This window comes from Schistocerca piceifrons, chromosome 5 (assembly GCF_021461385.2).
Source record: "Schistocerca piceifrons isolate TAMUIC-IGC-003096 chromosome 5, iqSchPice1.1, whole genome shotgun sequence".
NCBI lineage: Eukaryota > Metazoa > Arthropoda > Insecta > Orthoptera > Acrididae > Schistocerca > Schistocerca piceifrons.
In genome coordinates this window covers 678,718,889-678,740,181 of record NC_060142.1, presented here as the reverse complement: position 1 = coordinate 678,740,181, position 21,293 = coordinate 678,718,889, and the positions used below count along the sequence as shown (strand labels likewise).

The following is a 21,293-nucleotide window of genomic DNA, read 5'->3' as shown; positions in this document are numbered from 1 at the left end:
AGTTTGAGAAGTCATTAACATATATAATTTATTTATGACTTAATCAAATTAAGTGGTTTGTCCACAACAACTTAATATTCTAATTTTTTAACAATTATCTCATGTGATACTGAGTCAAATGCTTTGCTTGAGTATGAATGTTATAGTGCAGGTTGTGGCATTAGAGCTGTGACAAGAGTTAAATACAAGGAAGACGAAAGCCAAATTTTGTATCAAAATTCGCACAGGGATAAATCAGGGGCCACTAACAAATTTATGAAATAAATAAAACTCGGGGACGAAAACGGTGTCTGCAATAGCAAAAGAACCAGTAGCTTGCGTAGAAGTATCATCTGCAGAGATGCCACTCTTCCAAGATTTTAGAATCGTATTGTATTCTTTTATACAGGCATTTAGAATAACCAGTTTTTAGTTTAAGAGCTGCGACATCACACTGTGGAACTATTTCCCTCAAATAATTCACATCTTATAAAATGCTCCGTAACACAAGTCACGAGTGTTTATACAACTCGCTTTTTTGGTTACATATATTAAGTTTATTTATTTATTCACCCAAAAATCTTTTAAGATTGTGGACTATGTCATTGGTTTGCAAATATAGAACCCTCCTCTCCCCATAAGCACATATACACCCACTGCTGCAGAAAATCAGTCATAGGTTGCTGTTCTTGTAGTTCCAGAAGGAGCGAAAGTGTACCTCTCGACCATTGCTGTGACAGAATACTTGTGTTTCTAAATACTGCCACCAGGGAGCAGTGCTGGAAGGAAACTGGCGCAATGAAGTACAACCAAGTTGAGCTTGGCATGACAAAAGTGGCGTCTATTAAGTTGTTCCACTAAAAACTGGAAGGTCGTACATGCAACTGCAGTATGCTACTAGCTCTGGCGACACCTTTGATGCGTGTGTGAAACCGGCTTAATACATAATTCTTATGATATCAGATGCCTGAGCAATGCAGCCAATGACAAATGGCAGAGCATACAGTTGTTTGCATGAGCGTTCAACTCAGATGAACAAAGTATAACTGTCTGTAGGCACAGTGACTGACAATCTCCATAATATTATTAATCAGCCGCAGAAGGTTCTTTCATTAATTTGTTTTTATTTACACAACAGATCGTATCAACTAAACCTTGGAAATAGCAAAAGTACTGGCTGGAGGGACAAGTAAATTACATATCCCCTCAATCTTTGTTCCTTGATTTTTCCATTATCATTTCTCGTTCCAGTCCTCAGTCATAATAAATCGGCAAAAATCGGAAGCCACCGGTAAAATAGCACATTTTCTTCATCATGCACTGCCCGAGCTTTGAGATCCTGCAATAATGTTGGAAAGCATTGGCAAGAACTCCAGTGTTGAGCATGAGGAAGCTGCAAGTGGCATCCCTGCATACCAACAGCAGTGCTGTTACATAAACTGTGCCAGCGATAGACGTGTGTTCGGTAGCGCTCTTTTTTTTTATTATTATGCTTCTTTGATGAAATGACACTGTGGCAACACCATGGTTACTTACAATCGGTGGTCAGAGGAAAGGCTTCTTATCACACACAGAGGATAGGAAAAGGGGCGTAGGATAGCTCACACGCCTCTCCTGGTTAATTCTTAATCCGTCGTTTTGTCTTTTCTTTTCGACGAATTTTGCGCTCCTTCTGTGCCTACGGCTGTGGTGTACCTATCCCGCCACCCTCTCAGTACAGCCATGGCCTCCATCTATTCTCTCAAACGAATGAATATCTACACACATAGATGGGGAATATGCTACTGAACTTCCACATACTCTAGAAAATTGTTCTAAAAACGAAAACAACATGGGATCAGTTATACGCTGTTATTACACTTGTATGCAGAGAATTTTTCCACACTGTCTGCATTTTAATTATAATGCACTTCAGGGATGCGATTAAACCGCCACCTAACATAGATTCCAGGGCTGAAAAAACAATTAACTGTTCTTCATTGCCCCATAATACTGTACTCCTCCCCTCCTGTGACAGTAACTCTATCTTATTTCTGCATTTAAATGTCAGGTCTCTGAAAAATAAAGCTGATGAGCTTGGTATACTATTAAAAAGTAACAAAAGAATGATTTTATGTATAGCTACATACTTCTGCAGACCCAGAGAATCCTATGGGGGTTCATCCATATATATTAGCAATGATCTAGACCTAAAGTTTTCTGTTCTTGAAGTTAGTGACCTATGCACTAAAGGTGTTTTTGAAGCAGCTGCTTTTATTATACCTAGTATACAGCTCATAACTGTGTCTTTATATCACACTCCTGAAAGTAATGTAGAACAATTTATAGAACGTTTAGAAAAACTTGTGATCAGTATACAAAAATATACTAAATACAAAATTTTAATCTTTGGGGATCTAAACATAGACATTAGGAAAATGACAGCCAGAAATGTTAATTTAGTAAATATGTTAAGATCCTATAATCTCTTTTGTGCTAATGAAAGTACTACAAGGCACTCCTCCTGTCTTGACAATCTAATAACAAATGTATACAAATGTGATTTTGAGCTAGGCTTACTTAATGTCGATTACCTGTCAGACCATAGAGGTATATGGGTGAAACTAATTACTAAAAAACCAAAAGAAGACGAGGAACAAATTCAGTGTGTCAGACTATCTACAGATACAAATATTAGCAAGTATAGAGAAAAACTTGTCTATAGATTGGAATACTGTTATACATTCCTCCAGAAATGTTGATGAAGCCTTCAGCACATTCCTCAGAATCATTTCTGAAATTTTCCACACATGCTGTCCACTGGTTAAAAAACAAAAAAACAAAAAAGTTAGGAAACCTAGCCACTCAACTTTACGGAAGTGGTTTTCACCCCAATTACAAAACTGAGACTATTGGTAATTACTTGTCACGATAAGATCAAAAAGGGAGCAGTAGATAAAGAAACTTACAAAAACCTGAAGAGAAAATATAGATCTGAAATTAAAATAGCCAAGTGTAAGGCAAATGGTGATTTCATTGAAATATCACACAATAAATGTAAGGCTGCATGGAAAGTAATAAAAGCAGAGCTAGGTATGGATATAATCTACAAAGACAACACAAATGCTGCTAACGTCACTGCTGATGATTTCAATCACTTTTTTGTCAACTCTGCCAATCTTAGCCTTCCAACTCATAGCAACCAGAATTCCAATTCAACACATACACCTATTTCTCACCCCATATCTGGCAGAAATTTTCAATAAAACATTACAAACCTAGTGTCAGCTTGTAAATGGAGAGAAGTACAAGTAACTGATATAATTAAAGCAACCTCTAAATTAGGATACTCTAGATCTGAAGATGTGTATGGCCTGTCAAACTATGTAATTAAAAAAGTTGTAGATCTCATAACATACCCTCTTTGCATACTGATAAACTGGATGCTCTCGAGTGGACACTTTCCAGAATGTCTCAAAAAAACAGTTGTCATACCATTATACAAAAAGGGTGACAAGTCCTGTATCAATAGTTATAGACCAATTTCACTTGTGCCTATTCTCTCAAAAATAATAGAACATTGCATAATGCAGCAAATATGAATACACCTATCAGACAATAATATATTAAATGATTCTCAGTATGGATTCAGGTCAAACTTATCAACAGTCAAAGCAGTTGAAAACCTTATCTCTTTTGTACTAAGCGCATTTGAGTCAGAATTATCTGCTGAAGCCATTCTAATTGACTTGAGTAAGGCTTTCGACTCAGTTAACCACAAATTATTATTAGATAAACTGTGTTGCTATGGAATCAAACACTTGGAACTCTCACTAATTGAATCATACCTCAGCAATAGAAAACAAATAGTAAAGCATAATGACCAACAGTCACAGACTTTAAGTATAAAACGAGGTGTTCCTCAGGGCTCAGTGCTTGGCCCTCTACTATTTATATTGTTTGTAAATGACTTTCCGAACAACTTACCCTGTAAATCTATCCTCTATACTGATGACACGACATTAGCTAATTCTGGAAAGGATATAAACATATTGAAGGAGGAAAGTGAAGAGTGTCTCAAAATATCTAATATCTGGTTTAAAGCTAATGACTTATCTATGAACCATGAAAAGACTGTCAAGATAATCTTCAGTTTATCAAACAGTAACATGGAGTTATCATCTGTTAAACTACTAGGAATACACATTGACTCAAAATTAACTTGGGACACACATACAGATTATGTATGTCGAAAGCTATCACGAGTTATCTACCTACTAGCCAAACTACACACATGTGTTACACAAGATTTATTGCTTCAGTCATACTATGCCTTCTTTCATTGCCATCTACAATATGGCATTCTTTTATGGGGTAACTCTCCAGAAGCCAAAAAAATTTTCACTTGGCAGAAGAAAGCAATTAGACGTTTGTACGGAATCACTGACAACAAGACCTCATGTAGACCTTATTTTAGAGACTTAAAAATTCTCACAGTCCCATCTCTTTACATATATTGTTGCCTATTAAACATAAAAGAAAACTTAAACCACTACACTATAAGGAAATCAGTTCATCAACACAATACTCGACAAACAAATATGATTGATATACCCACAACCAGGCTTAAGAAAACCCAATCTAGCTATGAATACATAGGCATAAAATTATTCAACACTTTACCCGTACAGGCTCAATTGGTTTCAATGGATATTTTCAAAACTAAAACCAAAGTGTGGATGAAGAAAAACACTTTCTACAGTGTAGAAGAATTTCAGAATAGTTGTAAAGATGATCTAATTTATTGATAAACTAAGGCTTACTGTTATGTATAGTTATGGATGTAGAGGCAGCTAGCTATAAGCTAATAGGGTACAACACTATCTTTTTTTCCATGTAATATTTTTGCTATACGAAACATAATGTACAAATAGCTATAATACTTCTGACAACATTTATTGCATGTTACTGCTGATAAATTATGGCTTACTGTTATGTATGGATCTAGGTGTAGAGGCTGTTGTAAGCTAATAGTTTACAACGTTGCTATATATTTACTATGTAATATTTTGGTATGTAAAACATAATGTACAAATAGCTGTAACTCTTCTGACGACACCGATTGCATGTAGGTGCTGAAAGATGGATAAAATAAATAAATAAATAATTTCCTAGTTTAGAAATGCCACTACTACGCGAATTAGATTCCGCTCTGACGACCGTCATGCCTACGATAACTATGATTTTTCCCTTTCGAAGACTTTAGATTCGTGTCCGTTGCGCACAAAGTCCTCTAAACAAATCCTATGGTCTGTATAGCAAAGACCTTTTAACAATTGTACAGTGCAAGGAGGTTGGTACACTGCGTACGCCACAGATCTTAACAATTGCACCGATTACCAAAAATGTTTTTGTGGTACCGAGGGAAGATAGTTATATAAGTGGTGTCATCCCCCATCAAACGTTTGACAACTGCAATTTACACGTTTCTCTTCATACGGCAACTTTTTTGAAATTTGTTGGCGCGTGTGGCAACAGCACTGTCATTCTCATGTGATGTTTAAGAACGTCGTCTGCAAATGACGTCAATGTCTGATGGCGATGTTTCAACTGTTATGAAATTATTACCCGCGTATCCGAGTCTTGTTTTTATTGGAACTTCATTAGTTTGTAATCGTTTTAAATCGCCGAACAACACATGGACTGCTTCTTTGCAGTGACAAGTTTATAGTTTGTTATGCGGAAATTAGATAGCACCCGGAATGTATCCTTCGCCAAGTGAAAACTGTTATCTCGACTTACGTGTTAACGCCCCCATATGACAAGTAGTATATGCAGCTATGTAGTCAAAGAGAGGAAAATTGTGAACTCTTGAGAACATTATGGACCAGAATGAGTCTTGTTGTGAGACTTATAGATGTTGGCGCATCATTCAGCGGAATGTTGAATAAATCACAGCGTTTGCTTCTGGGCTTATTTGTTCTCCTGCTAGTTGATATTATTTGGGTGTCATCGTCAGAGCTGACCAAGGTAATAAAATATGTAATGTTGGGTTTCTTTGTTAAATACATGTTCTTGTTTACACTGTTAGAAAACTTAGCAGAAGTTAACATATGACGACCGAAAATATCCATCTAAGATAAAAAAAGATTTGGTCTATTACTGTCTAGAAATTATCGCAGCAAGATTCAGTGAAAGGAGATGACAATCTGCATGAAATATGTTGCCGCAACCAGATATTTAGATGTCAGGAAACTAGACATAAGTATGATGAGTGGGGAGGGCTATTTGTTTACTGTTGGGCCATTCCATGTCAGTTCAACCAGGGGCTCCAGCTCATAGTCTCAGATTTGACTGAAATCTAGTACGCTAATTCTACGACGCGTGCAACACTCATGTACAAAGTATTAGTTTCCCCTGCCAATTAGTTCCAGTATTATGACTTATGAAAGAAGGTGGCGTGATCTGTAAATTGCAACCTGCATCTAGCAATCTATCATTCAGACCCAACTTCAGGTCTTAATAACTTTGGTACTATTCCACACAGTCCACTGCAACTTTTACAACCCAGTAACATCCATTTAGAGAACACACTCCATGAATCAAAACACCAACAATATATTTCTGAGGGGAAAATAAAAATTTCCAAAATATAATTAAAAAACTGTAATAGTTTAAAAGGTACATACTGTAAGTGCCCTCTATGCCAAATATAATTCACTCAAAAAAGGGTATAATTTTTTTGTGGTAAGCTTAATGTGGCCTAAACACACACAGAACTACTCATGCCCATATCAGTCACAAAAACTGAGTTACATGCACATGAAAATACAAAAATTTGAAAAATTACCTGAAAAACATTGATTTTCGAAGTGTGGTAGCACAAAAGGGACAAGTGGTATCCAGGCCAAATTTCACACACTGCATAAGTAGACCATAATGATATATATATCAAAATTTCAGCATTTTATTGCAAGACATTTGTATACAATGGAAGTTGACAGATGTATTTGGTGATGTGGCCATTGTTCCACATCACAATTTTGTAAAAACATATCGTAAACTGTTCTGCCTCTTCTTATCCTCTCACAACTGTTTAATCACTAAGCAACAACATATAGACAGATTAACACAACCTATCATTAATGTTTGCTGCACCTTAACTGCTAAAAACCAGTCAATTGTGATTCGAACAGAAGTTCTCCCACACTTTAGCTGCTGTACTCTGTACATTGAGTGGTAAATTGTACTGTCTTCCTGATACTGTGGTAGGAACTGGAACTGACATAAGAATATGTTCAAAAGGAATCAAACACCTGTCTGCCAAACGTGGCCAATGAAATGATCTTGCTGGTGCCATGAAGTTCACAAATACACCGCCTTCTGCTTCACAGCACTCTGAAACACATCCTAAGTACTATTTGTTATCATAAACAGCAATAACGTAGCAACCTGGTTGTATGTTGCTGCTTTTGCTTCTGAATCCTGAGTCAGACACACTGTGAAGACACATGTTGTGCATGAACATATAGTTATAACCAGACAGTCTGCTCATCTGCACATTGTCAGAGTCCGCTGGAGAGAAGTGATGATGGCTCCTTGTGCCTGGAACAGTTTTAACACGTTCTAGTCTGCATTTTAGCAACTCTTCGACTGATTTCACCAGGTAAATAATTGAAGAGGTGTTAGAATGTGACCTTCTGTAGGGTGCTGCAGAAAAAAATAGCTCGTGATGCCATGCGCTTAATGATGGCACCAATACCATCACATACATTTTGACCAAGACTTGTTGCAAAAAAATTCCGTTCTGTGTGAATCTAAAAATCGTGGTAATGCACCCATAAATTTTTGAGATTTTTACAGTTTTTGTACTGACTAACTGCCCCATCACTGAAATATTTCGCAAAATGTATGTGAGGCAGCTTGTTTTCCACGTATGCCCTGACAGTGCGAATGTGGGCATGAACTGCAATGGCACCATGAATTAAACAGTCACTGAAAACGCACAGGTTCATGACAGACACATCACCTGTTTCACCTCTAAAAGTAAATCGCAAATGGCTGGAGAGTTGCTTGACTGTTGTCCCAATGATATCCTTGGATGGCATCTTGAACTATAAATGAATAATTTTCAGAAAAGTCTAGTATTACTATAATTTCATCTTGTTTCAAATTATCCTTACAAAACTGGAGGTAAGCCGATTGTGCTGTTGCTGTGAAGCTGTGTGTGGTCAATTTTGTCCATTTTCTGACAACACATTTCAACAAAATCTTCCACTGTACTTTGCTTTGTCTCAAGACTTGTGCGATCCATGTGTGTCCATTGTTTATAAGAAACAAGTTCATCGTCATCCATAAGGAGTTCACCATACAGTTTGTTATTCATGTGTTCTGCAAGATTTGCCTTACCAGGAGACTTTTCACACCTGTGTATCATGCACTGGTAGGAACTGATGTCACGCACTAGCAGTTTCATTACACCTTTGTAATCGAGACCAGAATCCTTTATAGCAGCAAACATCATCTTAGCATTTTGATGGGTCTCACACACACAAACATTGTGCGTGCCACTTGCACTTACAGGCACTACCCAATTTGGCCGAAGACTGAAAAAAGACGATAAAACTACTTTGGTATTGGGATACTTTTTTCCAGGCATTATTCGGCTGTAGTCATTATTTTCATAAAACTCTGACACTAGCACCTTTATTTCTGAACTCAGTTGCTTACCCTGAGCCTGCTGAAGTTGTGGAAGCACTCCTTGGGTTGCTTTTATTTTCCTAGCTTGCTTTACCATATATGTAGCTACATTGAATTCCTTTGCAGTGTAGTCAATAGATCAGCCGGAAGGTGCAAGGGTAAGAATAGCTACTTTTTTCTTGTGTGTGGATATGGCACATTTTTCTTTTAAATCATGCACAATTTTGTCCAAATCAGAGCATTTCCGGCATGATTTCTGTTCCTTTGGAGCAGATAGTTCTTCCTCTTCCACCATTAGTGTGTCAGCTATTTTGTGTTTTAATTCCATTTGAGCTTCTTGTAGTTTTCTTCTACCATAGCTGGGTCTGTCTCTTTTCCTAACTTTGTGTGTCTTCATAGGAGACAAACCAAGAGCATTCACTGAAGTATTTTATTGCTCATCTGCTGTGGTTGTCGGTGGCTGATACTCTTCGTCACTGTCATGTAAATTATCAGAATATTCTTCATTTTTTAGCAGTGTAACACACCTGGAACATAACTTTTGTCCTGGTTTCGTGTTAAGTCCCTCGCACTGATTCACTTTCAATACTGATTTTATATCAATTTCTCTGAGGCTACACTTCACTGTCTTCTTATGAATCCTAAATGGATCGAAACAACTTCTTTGTAGGAAAGAACACTTATCCAGAAACACTTTCATATGATGATAACAAACATTAAAGTTTCCTGGAACTGTACTTCTAGTGCCCACAGGGTGTATCCCAGATCTCCATAGCAACAAATCTTGGTCCGATTCATCCAGATCATACAGTACAAAGCGAATGCCACATTTTGTTCCATTTGTTGTTTTATGACATTCAGATGCTTGTGCTCTACCAATACTGCAACTTGTTTGAACAAAAGCACCACTAGTACACTCTTCTGCCTCCATACTGACTTTCCACAACAGTACTGACCAGTCTGAACTAGAATCTTAAAAACATGAGTAACCTGTAATTGTTGTTTGTTTCCTTTGCTGTTCCTGCCTAACAATGACTCATTCTGTCCCTGAAAACTACCATTGCTTAACTTTCTGTTGTGTAATGGTTCCCAACAATTGCTGCAAAACAAGCTGTCTGCATCATCACTATTACTTGCTAAATCGTGATAAAAGAAACAGCACCAAATACATCTCTATCAACTTTTATTGTACACAAATGCCTTGCAATAACAAGTTGAAATTTTGCCACATATTATATTATGGTCTACTTATGCAGTGTTTGAAATTTGGCTTGGATATCACTTGTCCCTTTTGTGCTACCACACTTCGAAAATCCATGTTTTTCAAGTAATTTTTCAAATTTTTATATTTTCGTGTGTATGTAACTCTGTTTGTGTGACTGATATGGACAAGATGAGTTCTATGTGTGTTTAGGCTACATTAAGATTACCACAAAAAAATTTATACCCTTTTTGAGTGAAATATATTTGGCATAGAGGGCACCTACAATATGTACCTTTTAAAGTAATTAGATTTTTTAAACCACATTTTGGAATTTTTATTTTCCCTCAGAAATATGTTGTTGGTGTTTTCATTCATAGTGTGTGTTCTCTAAGTGGACGTTACTGGGTTGTAAAAATTTCATTGGACTGTGCAGAATTGTTTCAAAGTTATTAAGACCTGAAGTTGTGTCTGAAGATAGATTGCCAGATGTGTGTTGCAATTTCCGGATCACATCACCTTCTTTCACAAGCCATAATTCTGGAACTAATTGGCAGGGGAACTTAAAATTTTGTACATGAGTGTTCGACAATTGGTAGCATTGGCGTGCTAAATTTCAGCCAAATCTGAGACTGTCAGCTGGAACATTTTCTCAAAATTGGTTGAAGTGACATGGAATGAACCAGTTAGGACCTGGAGTAGGACAAGAATGTAAATGTAGCACAGGAGATTGAGTGATAACTGATTACAAATACTGGCTACCATTAGGAGAATAGACAAGTATGAGGAGATAGAAAGGTGTCTCGAGAAAAAGATTGAGTGTGCAAGTGGGATAGATAAAATAAAAGTAGCTCAGATGTGACTGCAATCAGGAAATGAGAGATTAGTTACACTGATATTTAATCACCCAGGACGGCATTGTTGCCATATTGCTAGCGGTTAGCAGTAAGTGGCTGACAAGAGTTTATCACTACATGACTTCCAGGGGTAATGGAGTTGAAATAGCTTTAAAAGACTAAGTTCATGATGGGAAGAGCAAGGATGTCAGACTTAGATCCTAGTCACCATTAATAATCAACGTGACCAACATAAATGCGAAACAAAAACATTTTAATTAATGTATGTTAGTATAATATTAATTATGATTGCTTGGAGCATTATACTATTGCACTGTTAATTAACATGTTGGAGACGTGTACCAAACAATCTGATTACAAACAAGTACACAGATATTAAGAATACAAGTAATTTCAGCTTATAATTAAACATGACGAACAGTGCATATGTGTACAGTGGTAATGAATTTATGAGCTTGTATAAATAAAGAGAATGAAACACCTGCTATAGATTGACACAATTATCAGGATTATTATAAACTGGGCAATGTGTGAAGTCTTCAAATGACTACCCTAACAGAATCTTATTGAAATCTTTCATGAAACTTAAAGAATTTCAGGTGATATTTAAAAACTATTGACATGAAAGATAGTGTCTAGGCACTCATAGATGGTGCAGGAACTGAAACTGAGGGTGGCAAAGAATAAGCAAAAATGCCGAACTCTGTTTCCAAATGTTCCTGTCCAAGGGAGGATCCAGGCCGACTGCACCAGTGTAATACTTGCACCACTCCAAAGATAAGTGACAGATATTAATGTCAGTAACATGGGGAAATGGATGAAATCACTAAACATATAAGATCTTCAGATTGTATATAGAACACTGTTGAATTAGCCCCTCCCTCTTTACCACTGTTATGTAGATCCATTATAAGGGAGGGGGATTGTGCTTAATGGCTGAAAGACAGCAAAGGTAATGTCTATGAGAAGCTAGGAGAAGTGCTCTCCAAAACTACTGACCAATGTAATTGGCATATATTAGTTGTAGAAGCTTACAACATATTCAAACATAATGCCATATCTTAAACAGAATGACCTCCTCCATGTCAACTAACATGGACTCCAGTAATATCTGTTACGTGAAATCCATCTTCGGCTTTTCTCACACGACTTCCTGAAAGCCATGGATCAAACTATCAAATGGACACAGTAATTGTTGTCTTCCAAAAACCATTTTACTCAATACTGCACCAGTCATTATTAATGACTAAAACCAACAGAGCCTTTACAGTTAATTCTAATAGAAGAAGTTGTGAGAGGCACAGATGTTCATAAATTTTTTGAATGATTTCGTGAAGCCTTCAGTTGCCATTTTCTTTAGTTCCTGTACAATTCGGCCATAGGCCATTTTCAAGTATTTTATGGATGATTTTTTGGTAATAAATGATGTCATATATGTTGTTGCTACTAGGCATCATGTTATGCTCATAACACATGACATCATCTGTTACCAAAACATCATCCATAAAATACTTGAAAATGGCCTTAAGCCGAATTTGTACAATCATACAGGAAATAAAGAAAATGGCAGCTGAAGGCTTCAAGAAATCATTAAAAAAATTTATGGACATCTGTGCCTCTTACAACTTCTTCTACTAGAATTAACTGTAAAGGCTCTGTTGGTTTTAGTCATGTCATTTTGAGCAAAGTTACAAATGTAAAGAGTACTCCAGAGATGTTTTCCCTGCTTAGTTGAAAAGCTGCTGATGTGTAAGAATTTGATTGTTGTATGGATGTTGCAAACTTTCTTGGGCTGTCAACCTCTTGACTGTGCTGTCAAATCCATCACAAGGCTCTCTTCCATGAGCTGTTGCTGAAAAGTGCCATTCAGCCTCTCTGCTGAAATCAGCTTGATGGAAATTTAGATTGTAGAAGTTTCTCTTATTTTATACTGAGCAGCAGCACCATCAGAAAAGAATATATTGTTTTGGATTCAAAGTGCTTTATTGAGAAGTCGGTGAGGTTTTTCTGGAAGCAGTAGATAGTCACAGTGTTATGTTAAAGACAGTCTGAAATAACAGCATAACTGAGATGCTCTATTTCTGTTTCTCCTTTGTATTACACAACAAATGGGTTGACAGTGGTTTGTTCACTAGTCCAGTGGTAGCTCTGGACCTCTCATCCTGCATCATAAATGAGTAGTTCTCTGAAAAATCACAGTACACAGCAAACTGTGAATCCTTTAGGCTGCTTCTAATGTGTTTCATAAACTAACTTTTTTTTTTGGCTGTAAAGTCATGATGGACAAACATAGACAGCTTATTTCAAAATAAATTGATGAATCTGTTGTTGATTTTTGTAATGTTTCCTATTTGCACATGTCCACAGAAATCCACTGTCAAAGGTGACATCGTCTACCAGCATCACTGTCGAAGGTGACATTGTCTACCAGCATTTCTTAGAAATGTCTTCTGAACTGTGGTCTCAATTTCCTGATTCCAAGATATGAATTACAGTCTTTCAAGTGATGCTCTGTTGACAGTGGATTGCAAAGAGCCTTTGCAAGGCAGTGTTTATATGTATTTCTCTTTTTGTACTGAGTTCAACTTAGCATTTTCAGTCATAAGTTTCAAATTGTAGTGAATGACACGTACACACACTATGTGTGTACCACTAGGGCCTACTAGAATAATTTTTTAGGCCTGAACTCTGCAAATTTGGAAAAAACTAGGAGGCATGTTAGGAAAATTTTATGTAAACAATCTGTATGCTTCCTTTAAATTATAAAACGCAACTCTCTTTGAAACTTTAATTTTCTGACCATTGCTGTTCTTCATTGAAACACAATCCTTTACTCCATGCATGGCCCTGCGTATGTCATCACTGTCATAAAATGATCAAATGGTATGGGCAGTTACTACTGGCAGACTTTTCTCTGGTTTTTGATATGGATTTTCCAAGATGCCTCTGTTCTGTAATAGCTCCTTTGCTTGCTGAATCATGTAATTTGGGGCATTGAACACTTGCCTTATCTTCCTTACACTCAAAGATTCATGCAGGCATGTTAAAATCATGGCTTTTTCTGGTGCTTGAATTTGTGAAGTTGCTGTACACATTGATTGAAACAGTGTTATCTGACACCTTTGTTGTCACTGTCAGAGCACTTCGTCTTGACAAAAAGATTCCTTTTCATAGTAGAATCAGTTCTTTGTCTCTTTCCTGCAGAATATCTCTTAGATGCCATTGTTTTTCTATTTACAGGAGACTCTTCTGCCTGTTGAAGAGAAGTGTTAAGGGTCCACAAAACCTGAGAAATAAAAGTGGGTTCTTGATTCGAGTCTGGCCCTGCATTGTGGCCAGCATCCATTTCAGCTTGAGCAGCCTGCTCTTTTCAAAATGTACTAAGTGTGTTTCTACACTGTCACAATGTTTTGCAATTTTTGGAATTTCACAAAAAAGTGTACATTTCCATTCTAAAATAGTTTTCACCTTTTGTTTGGCAATTAAGGTTCACTGTTCCTAAAGGACTGAAGCAATGTGAGATTGCACACTTGTTGCTTTTCTCCATCTTATTATCTCAATGTCTTAAATCTGCAAACCTGGAATTTGAAAGTAAAGAAATAAAAGCACTGTCTAGAATATATACAATGAAATTCATATTAGCCATTACCATTTTTTTTAAAATGCTGGAGTAATTCAGTTTTTTCCTTAACCCGGATTTTGTTGTAATGCTAGAGCTGCTGTTTCCTATTCCTCCAGAGGCATTTTAACATTTACTCCTTGTATGTCCTAATCCAATGATGATCCAAAAATGAAACTTTGGGAAGTGTAAGAGCACAGTGCAAGGAAATTTTGTGATTTTTCAAAATATGGCTGTTTTAGATATTTAAAATTTCAAAAAACTTTTAAATTTTAAACACTGTCAGGTTGTTTACTAAATGAAAGCTCATCTATAGAACCTTAAAATGACATGTTTTGCAGGTCTGTACTTCATCTAGTTTCAGAGAAAATGACAATTAATTATCCTGGGGAGTGTAGCAATTTTTAATGAACATTTGAAAATTCAACACTTAAAAATTTTTAATGGAATGACGAAAAAAAATTTTATGTTTTTCATTCATAACTATGCAGGGACACTAGGTACACCAAATTACATCAAAATCTAAGTGCTCAAGGTAAATTTTCGTTCATAATTGTGTTAATTTAAAATGGAAAGATCCTGCTTCACTTTCATGCCCTTCAACTCTTATAACTGTACAAGTTGTATATAACCTTTTGGTCCCTTTATTATACCCCAGCTACATTGAAAGAGTGTATTCCATTCAAAATAGTCAAAAGCTTTCTCAGAGTCTACAAATGCTATAAATGTCAGTTGAACTTTTCTTAACCTATCTTCTAAGATAAGTCATAATGTTGGTGTAGACTAGCGTGTTCCTACATTTCTCTGGAACATAAACAGATCTTCACCGATGTCGCTTCTACCAGTTTTAGCAAGCTTCTGTAAATAATTTGTATCAGTATTTCGCAACCATGCATACATAAACTAGTGGTCTGGTAATATTTACTCTTGTCACAGTCTGCTTTCTTTGCAATTGAAACCATTACAATCTTCTTGCAGTCTCAGGGTATTTCGTGTGTCTCCTGCATCTTGTACAACCGGTGAAATAGTTTTGTCAGTGTTGGCTTTCCTAAGAATATATTGTGGAGTATGAAATTACATTTGTGACTGGAATGAAAGTTTGTCAATAAGGAGGACGTAGTTTGCCACATTGATATATTGAATGTTGTGAGATCTACAGATGTAGAAGTATGTGCGGTGTGCTCCATAGACATGTGCATGTTGGGGACTCTTGCTGTTCATCCATTAGCTTCTTTTTGTTTGGGTCCACAGCCTCAAAGCAATTTTTGACTGATAAAACCTTCTTAAATAACCACCATATGCTATCTAATTCTGTTATATAAGATGACCTTTATTGCATCAAATGTATGTTAACGTTGTTCAGTTTTAGCCACTGGCCATTTTTAAATGTGGTTGTGTTGGTGGTGTGTTTCATACTTAACTAGTAATACCAATGCATTTTCAGTAATATCCATTACCAGGGGAAATACATTATGCCCACTGAAATGAAAATTCAAAAAACAAAAAGAAAACAAAACAAATTTTGTTAATTGTTGTGTTGACCTTCATCAGGTGATTAAGAAAGAAAGAAGAGAGATCAATTGTTTATTAAAGACAAAACATGGAAGACAGAAACACATTGCACATGTCCGTGGATAGAGGAAGGTTCAAAGTTTTGACATAGCTGTACTGTTGTTTGTTTATAGCAACTTGGTGTGTACACCAGAACAGAAATCATTTTCTGTGTTGGAATTTGTGTGAAGTCAATCCACTGATCAAGAGCAGTGTGCATTCTGCCATCAATTCAGCAACAAACTTTCTCTGCGCAAGCAGATTTCTGATTGGCATACAAAATTTTTGGAAGTTGGTTGCGTATGCAAAGGGAAGAGCCCTGGTCGGCTATGCACATCTGATGAAAATGCTGAGCTTATCCGAGAAACGTTCAGTGGAACCCTTGGAAGTCTGCAAGATGAGTAGGTCAGGAACTTCAGCTTCCTCAAATGACGATGTGGCATGTTTGGAAACGACATCTGTATATGATGCCTTACAAGTTGCAGTTACTGCAGCAATTGTGTCTGCAACCATAATAGAAGGTACAAATTTTGCGTTTCATTCTCAAGGACATGGCAGAGCACATTTTTCCAAATGTCTCATCTTTTCGGATGAATTGACATTTCATCTGTCAGGCACAGTAAACCACTGTAATTTAAGAATTTAGAAGAGATAATATCTTGGTGTCCTTATCAAATGTGAAGGAGACTCACTGAAACTGAGTGTATTTTATGCCATTTTTGGGTTTAAAGTTTATGGACCTTCCTTTTTTGCAGAGGGAACTTTGACAAGAATGTTATATCTGGACATGCTGCAAAATTGGGTGCTTCCTCAGCTTCGCAAAGATCCTAATTATTTCATTGTTATGCATGATGGCACCCTTGAAGTGCAATATTATCTTAACACCACTGCCCCCAAATGTTGGACTGGAAGAGATCTTGATCATTGCTTTTGACCTCCCAGACCTCACATATTGTGATATTTTTTTTTTTTTTTTTTTTTCTGTATGGGTACGCAAAATGCAGCTATTCTTCATGGGCTGAGAAATCAAATTGTTGAAGCTATTGATGCAATAAACAAGGACCTGTTGATTCATGTGTGGAATGAAGGGGTCTACGTTTTCGATGTTTCTCGAGCAATGCACGATGTTCATTTTGAGTGTATGATACAGTGTCTGTGTGCGAACATGAAACTTTGAACCTTCCAGTATCCTGTGACGTGCACATGTGTTTCTATCTTTCATGTCTGAAGTAAACAACTGAAATCTGTTCTTTCTTTCTGAATCACCCCTGTACTAACAACATAATTTTTGAAGAGGTACTGATGTGTAAGTAGGGCCCTGAACCAGAAAATACTGAATATGACAATCATTGTGAAAAGTCTTATCTACTCTAAGACTTAAATAATTACATTAAGTTTAACTGAAAAATTTAAAATGTTTATGTAACATGCAAACAAACACACACACACACACACACACACACACACACACACACACACACACACACACACACACAACTGCATATGAAAGTGATAACAGGTTGAAACTGGCCAATAGTGTTATGTATAGGTACTTGATGCAATAATGGTCATATTGTGTAACATAATTTGACACCCTATGGTGGTTATTTAAAATGGCTTTATCATTCAGAATTGTGCTTTTCATGTTGCTTATTAATGACCTGGCACACACTATTAATAGCAACCTCAAGCTGTAATTAAGTACTATCTGAAAAAAAGCTGGTCATACATCCAGTTAGATCTCGATAACATTTCAAAGTGATGAAAGGATTGACAAATTACTTTAGATTTTCAAAAATATAAAATCATCCATGTCACTAAATGGAGAAGAGCAATATTTTATGATTAAACTTTTGATAACAAACAGTAGTAATTGATCAGCTCATACAAATACCCAGGTGTAACAGTTTGAAGGGATCTGAAATGAAAGATCGCATAGCTGCTTGTAGGTAAAACAAGTGGCAGTTTTAAAGTTACTGGAAGGATAATGGGAAAGTGGAGTGAGTCTTCAAAAGAGACTACTTGAAAAACATTTGTGCATCTCATCCAAGAATATTTCTCAAGAGTGTGGGACTTACACCAAATAATAAAGAAGGAAAGTGTGAATATTCACAGGTTTGTCTGACTAAAGGTAGTGCACAATGAAAATGTTGAAAAACTTGAATTGGTGGACTGGAAGTTAGATGCAAAGTATCTTGCAAAAGCCTGTATTAAATGAAGAATCTAGAGATATTCTTCAGCATCCTATGTATCTTATCTGCTCTCTAATTTAAAAAGAAATCATGACATATCTAGTTTATTTCTTTCATGAATGTGATTTGGAAAATCGAATTAGCTGGTAGGAAAGATTGATGTAAGTAACTGCTTCAATCAAGTGCAACTTTTTAAATCCACTTTATGCATGCAAACCTATGAAATAAACTGCAATTTCTGTGTTTGTTATGTTGAGTATACACATTTTTTGTAATTAGGTTGTTTAGTCAGTACTTGGAATAAGTTAACCAACATTGCAGCAAATTACTGCTCAAATTGAGACCAACTCATGATATGTCATTTCCAACTGGTGGTTTTTGTCTTACATTGGACACCAATTATTGGTGGTGATCAGAGTCTAACTGTGGTTCAGAGCTCAAATACTTGTAGTGACAAATCGTCGTTGTCTGCTGTGTGTTTTCATGTGCTTGTCAAGTGGAATTGCACATGCCACCACATATGATGTTGCAGTGACAGTGCTCATTATTCCTTGCTATTCTCTTATTCTTGGAGAGATTAGAGAGATTACACTTAGTTACGTGTAGCTTGACTACTGACTCATCATTAACTGTTTCAGCTTTTTTAAGAGATTATTCTGCATTCATGTGAAACGTCTATCAACTCTTCATACGCGAATTGAATGCAGTTGTTTACTGATCTGATAATAAAGTTATTGTTCTACATAATTCAGAGAGTAGATATTTTACACACTCCAGCAGGCTTGGAAGATACATACCTAAAAATGTTGTGCAGTTCTAATCACAGCTGCATTGACAGCTGCACTAACGTGACCCAAGCCTAAAGAACTACACAAAAACACAATTACAACATGCAAGAAGAATCCAGAGTGTCATGATTATCCATACGTTCTGAACACACGATCCCATACTGTGGTTCACTCAAGTGCAGGAAAGTTTTCATTATACAGGAGTTACCACTGATTCAATTATGTTTTTAATGGTAGTGAGCCAACTAGATCATCAATATGTTGTGCAAGTTAAGGATAATTTAATTACACTGCTGGCAGAAGAACCTCACAAAGATAAAGCTAAAAGCTGAGCTCATCTGAAGACTCGCCGCTTCACAAGAAGGCTGTGTCTGACAGGTGCTCGTGCTAGAAGACATTCGGGGTTTTAAACCATACCAGTACCCAACAACCTTTATATGCAATATGGAGCATCTGCCTGCCCCCACAAGTTACGACAATGATAGTGCTCCAAATGGAATGTAATTGAAAGCCATGGCGGAACTTGTGGATTGCATATAAGAGGCTATCACTCCTGCACAAGTTAATCCTGTGGCAGAGCCCTTCAGCAGTATAGCAGCAGCAGCAGCAGCAGCATGAGCAGTGGTTGTGCACATTGAGTATGATTTGCTGGCAGCAAAGGTAGACATTCTCTGCAAACAGCTCTGGGAACTACTGTCACGAGAAGGTATCAGCCGAGACAGAAAACATTATTGTCGCAGATCTAGGAGCCAATCCTCAGATAACAACTTGTCTTCTAACTCAGAATAGTTGGCATGCTGATATCATCAAAAGTTTGGTGAACGGGCACGCAAGTGTACAAGTCCATGCTAGTTCCCAAATGCTGGCAGTAGTTGATCTTAGCCACAGCTGACTGCTGGGCAGGATCACAATACCTGCTTATTAGTGACAGAAGGTCTGGACTAAAATATCTAGTAGATACAGGCTCCAATTTGAGCATACTGTGATTACACTTGGTGCAACCCTGTCGACCACTGGCCACATTCTGTTTTGCAGCTAACAATTTTGTATTGTCATGTGGAATTGGACTTGGGACTATGTCTCAGAGCCAGTCATTGGTATGGATTTCCCGGCATACTACCAGTGATGCCACCTGACATTGTGAGCTCTTGATTCCTTTACAGCGTGACTGGCCAGACTACCACTGGGTTCTTCCACGGCAAGATCATACGCAGCACCAAACTGAGCAACCAAAAGACTGCAAATATGCTTCTGTATTATGCTGACTTCCTGCTCTGAATACACCCCCTGGAGTTCCAAAACAGGTGCAGCATAATATTGTGCATCTTATTAATACCATGGATGGTCCTCCAGTATCGTGTAGGCCTAAACTTTTGCCACCAGATTGCCTAGCAGTAGCTAAAGTCAAGTTTGCCAGCACATTAAAAGAAGGCATTATCTGATCGTCATATGGTCGTTGGTCATCTCCACTGCACCTGGTTCCTAAGAACAGTGGAGCATGGTGTCTATGCAGTGATTATAGAGCACTTAATGCAAGAAGTGTACCAAACTGTTAACCTGTTTCATTGTTGTGAAAATATAATCATGCTTTACATGGTGCAATGATCTTTAGTGTGCCGAATTGTGCCAAGGCCTATACTCAAATACAGGTGGCAGAAGAATATATACTGAAAACAGTAGTTATTATACCATTCAGGTTGTTAGAAAGCATTTATGACTTTTGTTTACACAATGCAGCCAAACGTAGCAAAAATTTAGTAATTCTGTACTCCGAGGCCTACCCTCCCTCCCCCCCCCCCCCCCCCCCCCCCCCCCCCCCCAGGGGTCTTGCCTCTCTTTGACAGGTTTGTGCTTGCGTACCATGGGGCCCCACCCTTTGCAGCATTTTCCCTTCCATGTTGCATGCCTATCCTCTTGCTATTCTTTTTCACCTCCCTTGGGGAACATGTCTGGGGATTTACTGGGAATGTTCTGCATTGTGTCGCTGATGTACAAACAGTGTCATCTTTATTTATTTCATCTTTATTTTTGACTCCCTTTTCCTTTCTTTGTTTCCCTTCTCCTCTCGTTCCTCTGCTTCTGCATTTGATGATTCTCTTTTTTCTCTTCTTCCTCCCTGTGCGCTCCTGAAGGCTGGCCCACGCATCTGATGCGTAACAGACGACTGGGTAATGCATAATTCCCAGCCCCGGGTCGACAAGTAGGGTTTGCACGTACCCTTTGGTACGGGATAGGCCCAGAGAGGGGTGATTACCTGAGCTGCAACCTTCCCAAATTGCTGATTGGTCTCTCTGTCAGATGTTCGGTAGGTGTGGCCTGAGGTGTGAACAATTACCTAAGGAGGATGTGTCCTCTTGTGAAGAGAGCCCCCAGTTGGAAGGAGTGCACTATCGGAGACACTGGAAATCATGGTGGATTTTCTCGCAA

General features: G+C 37.5%; 1 protein-coding gene across 1 annotated transcript in view; it reads left to right on the top strand.

Moving 5' to 3' along the window:
• The first annotated feature begins 5,342 nt into the window (after positions 1–5,342).
• Positions 5,343–21,293, top strand: part of LOC124798427 (solute carrier family 35 member F5) — a 166,061-nt gene continuing 150,110 nt past the window's right edge. Inside the window, 1 exon segment of the mRNA XM_047261833.1 lies at positions 5,343–5,988. Within this exon segment, the coding sequence (XP_047117789.1) occupies positions 5,791–5,988 (198 nt within the window). The 5' untranslated portion in view covers positions 5,343–5,790.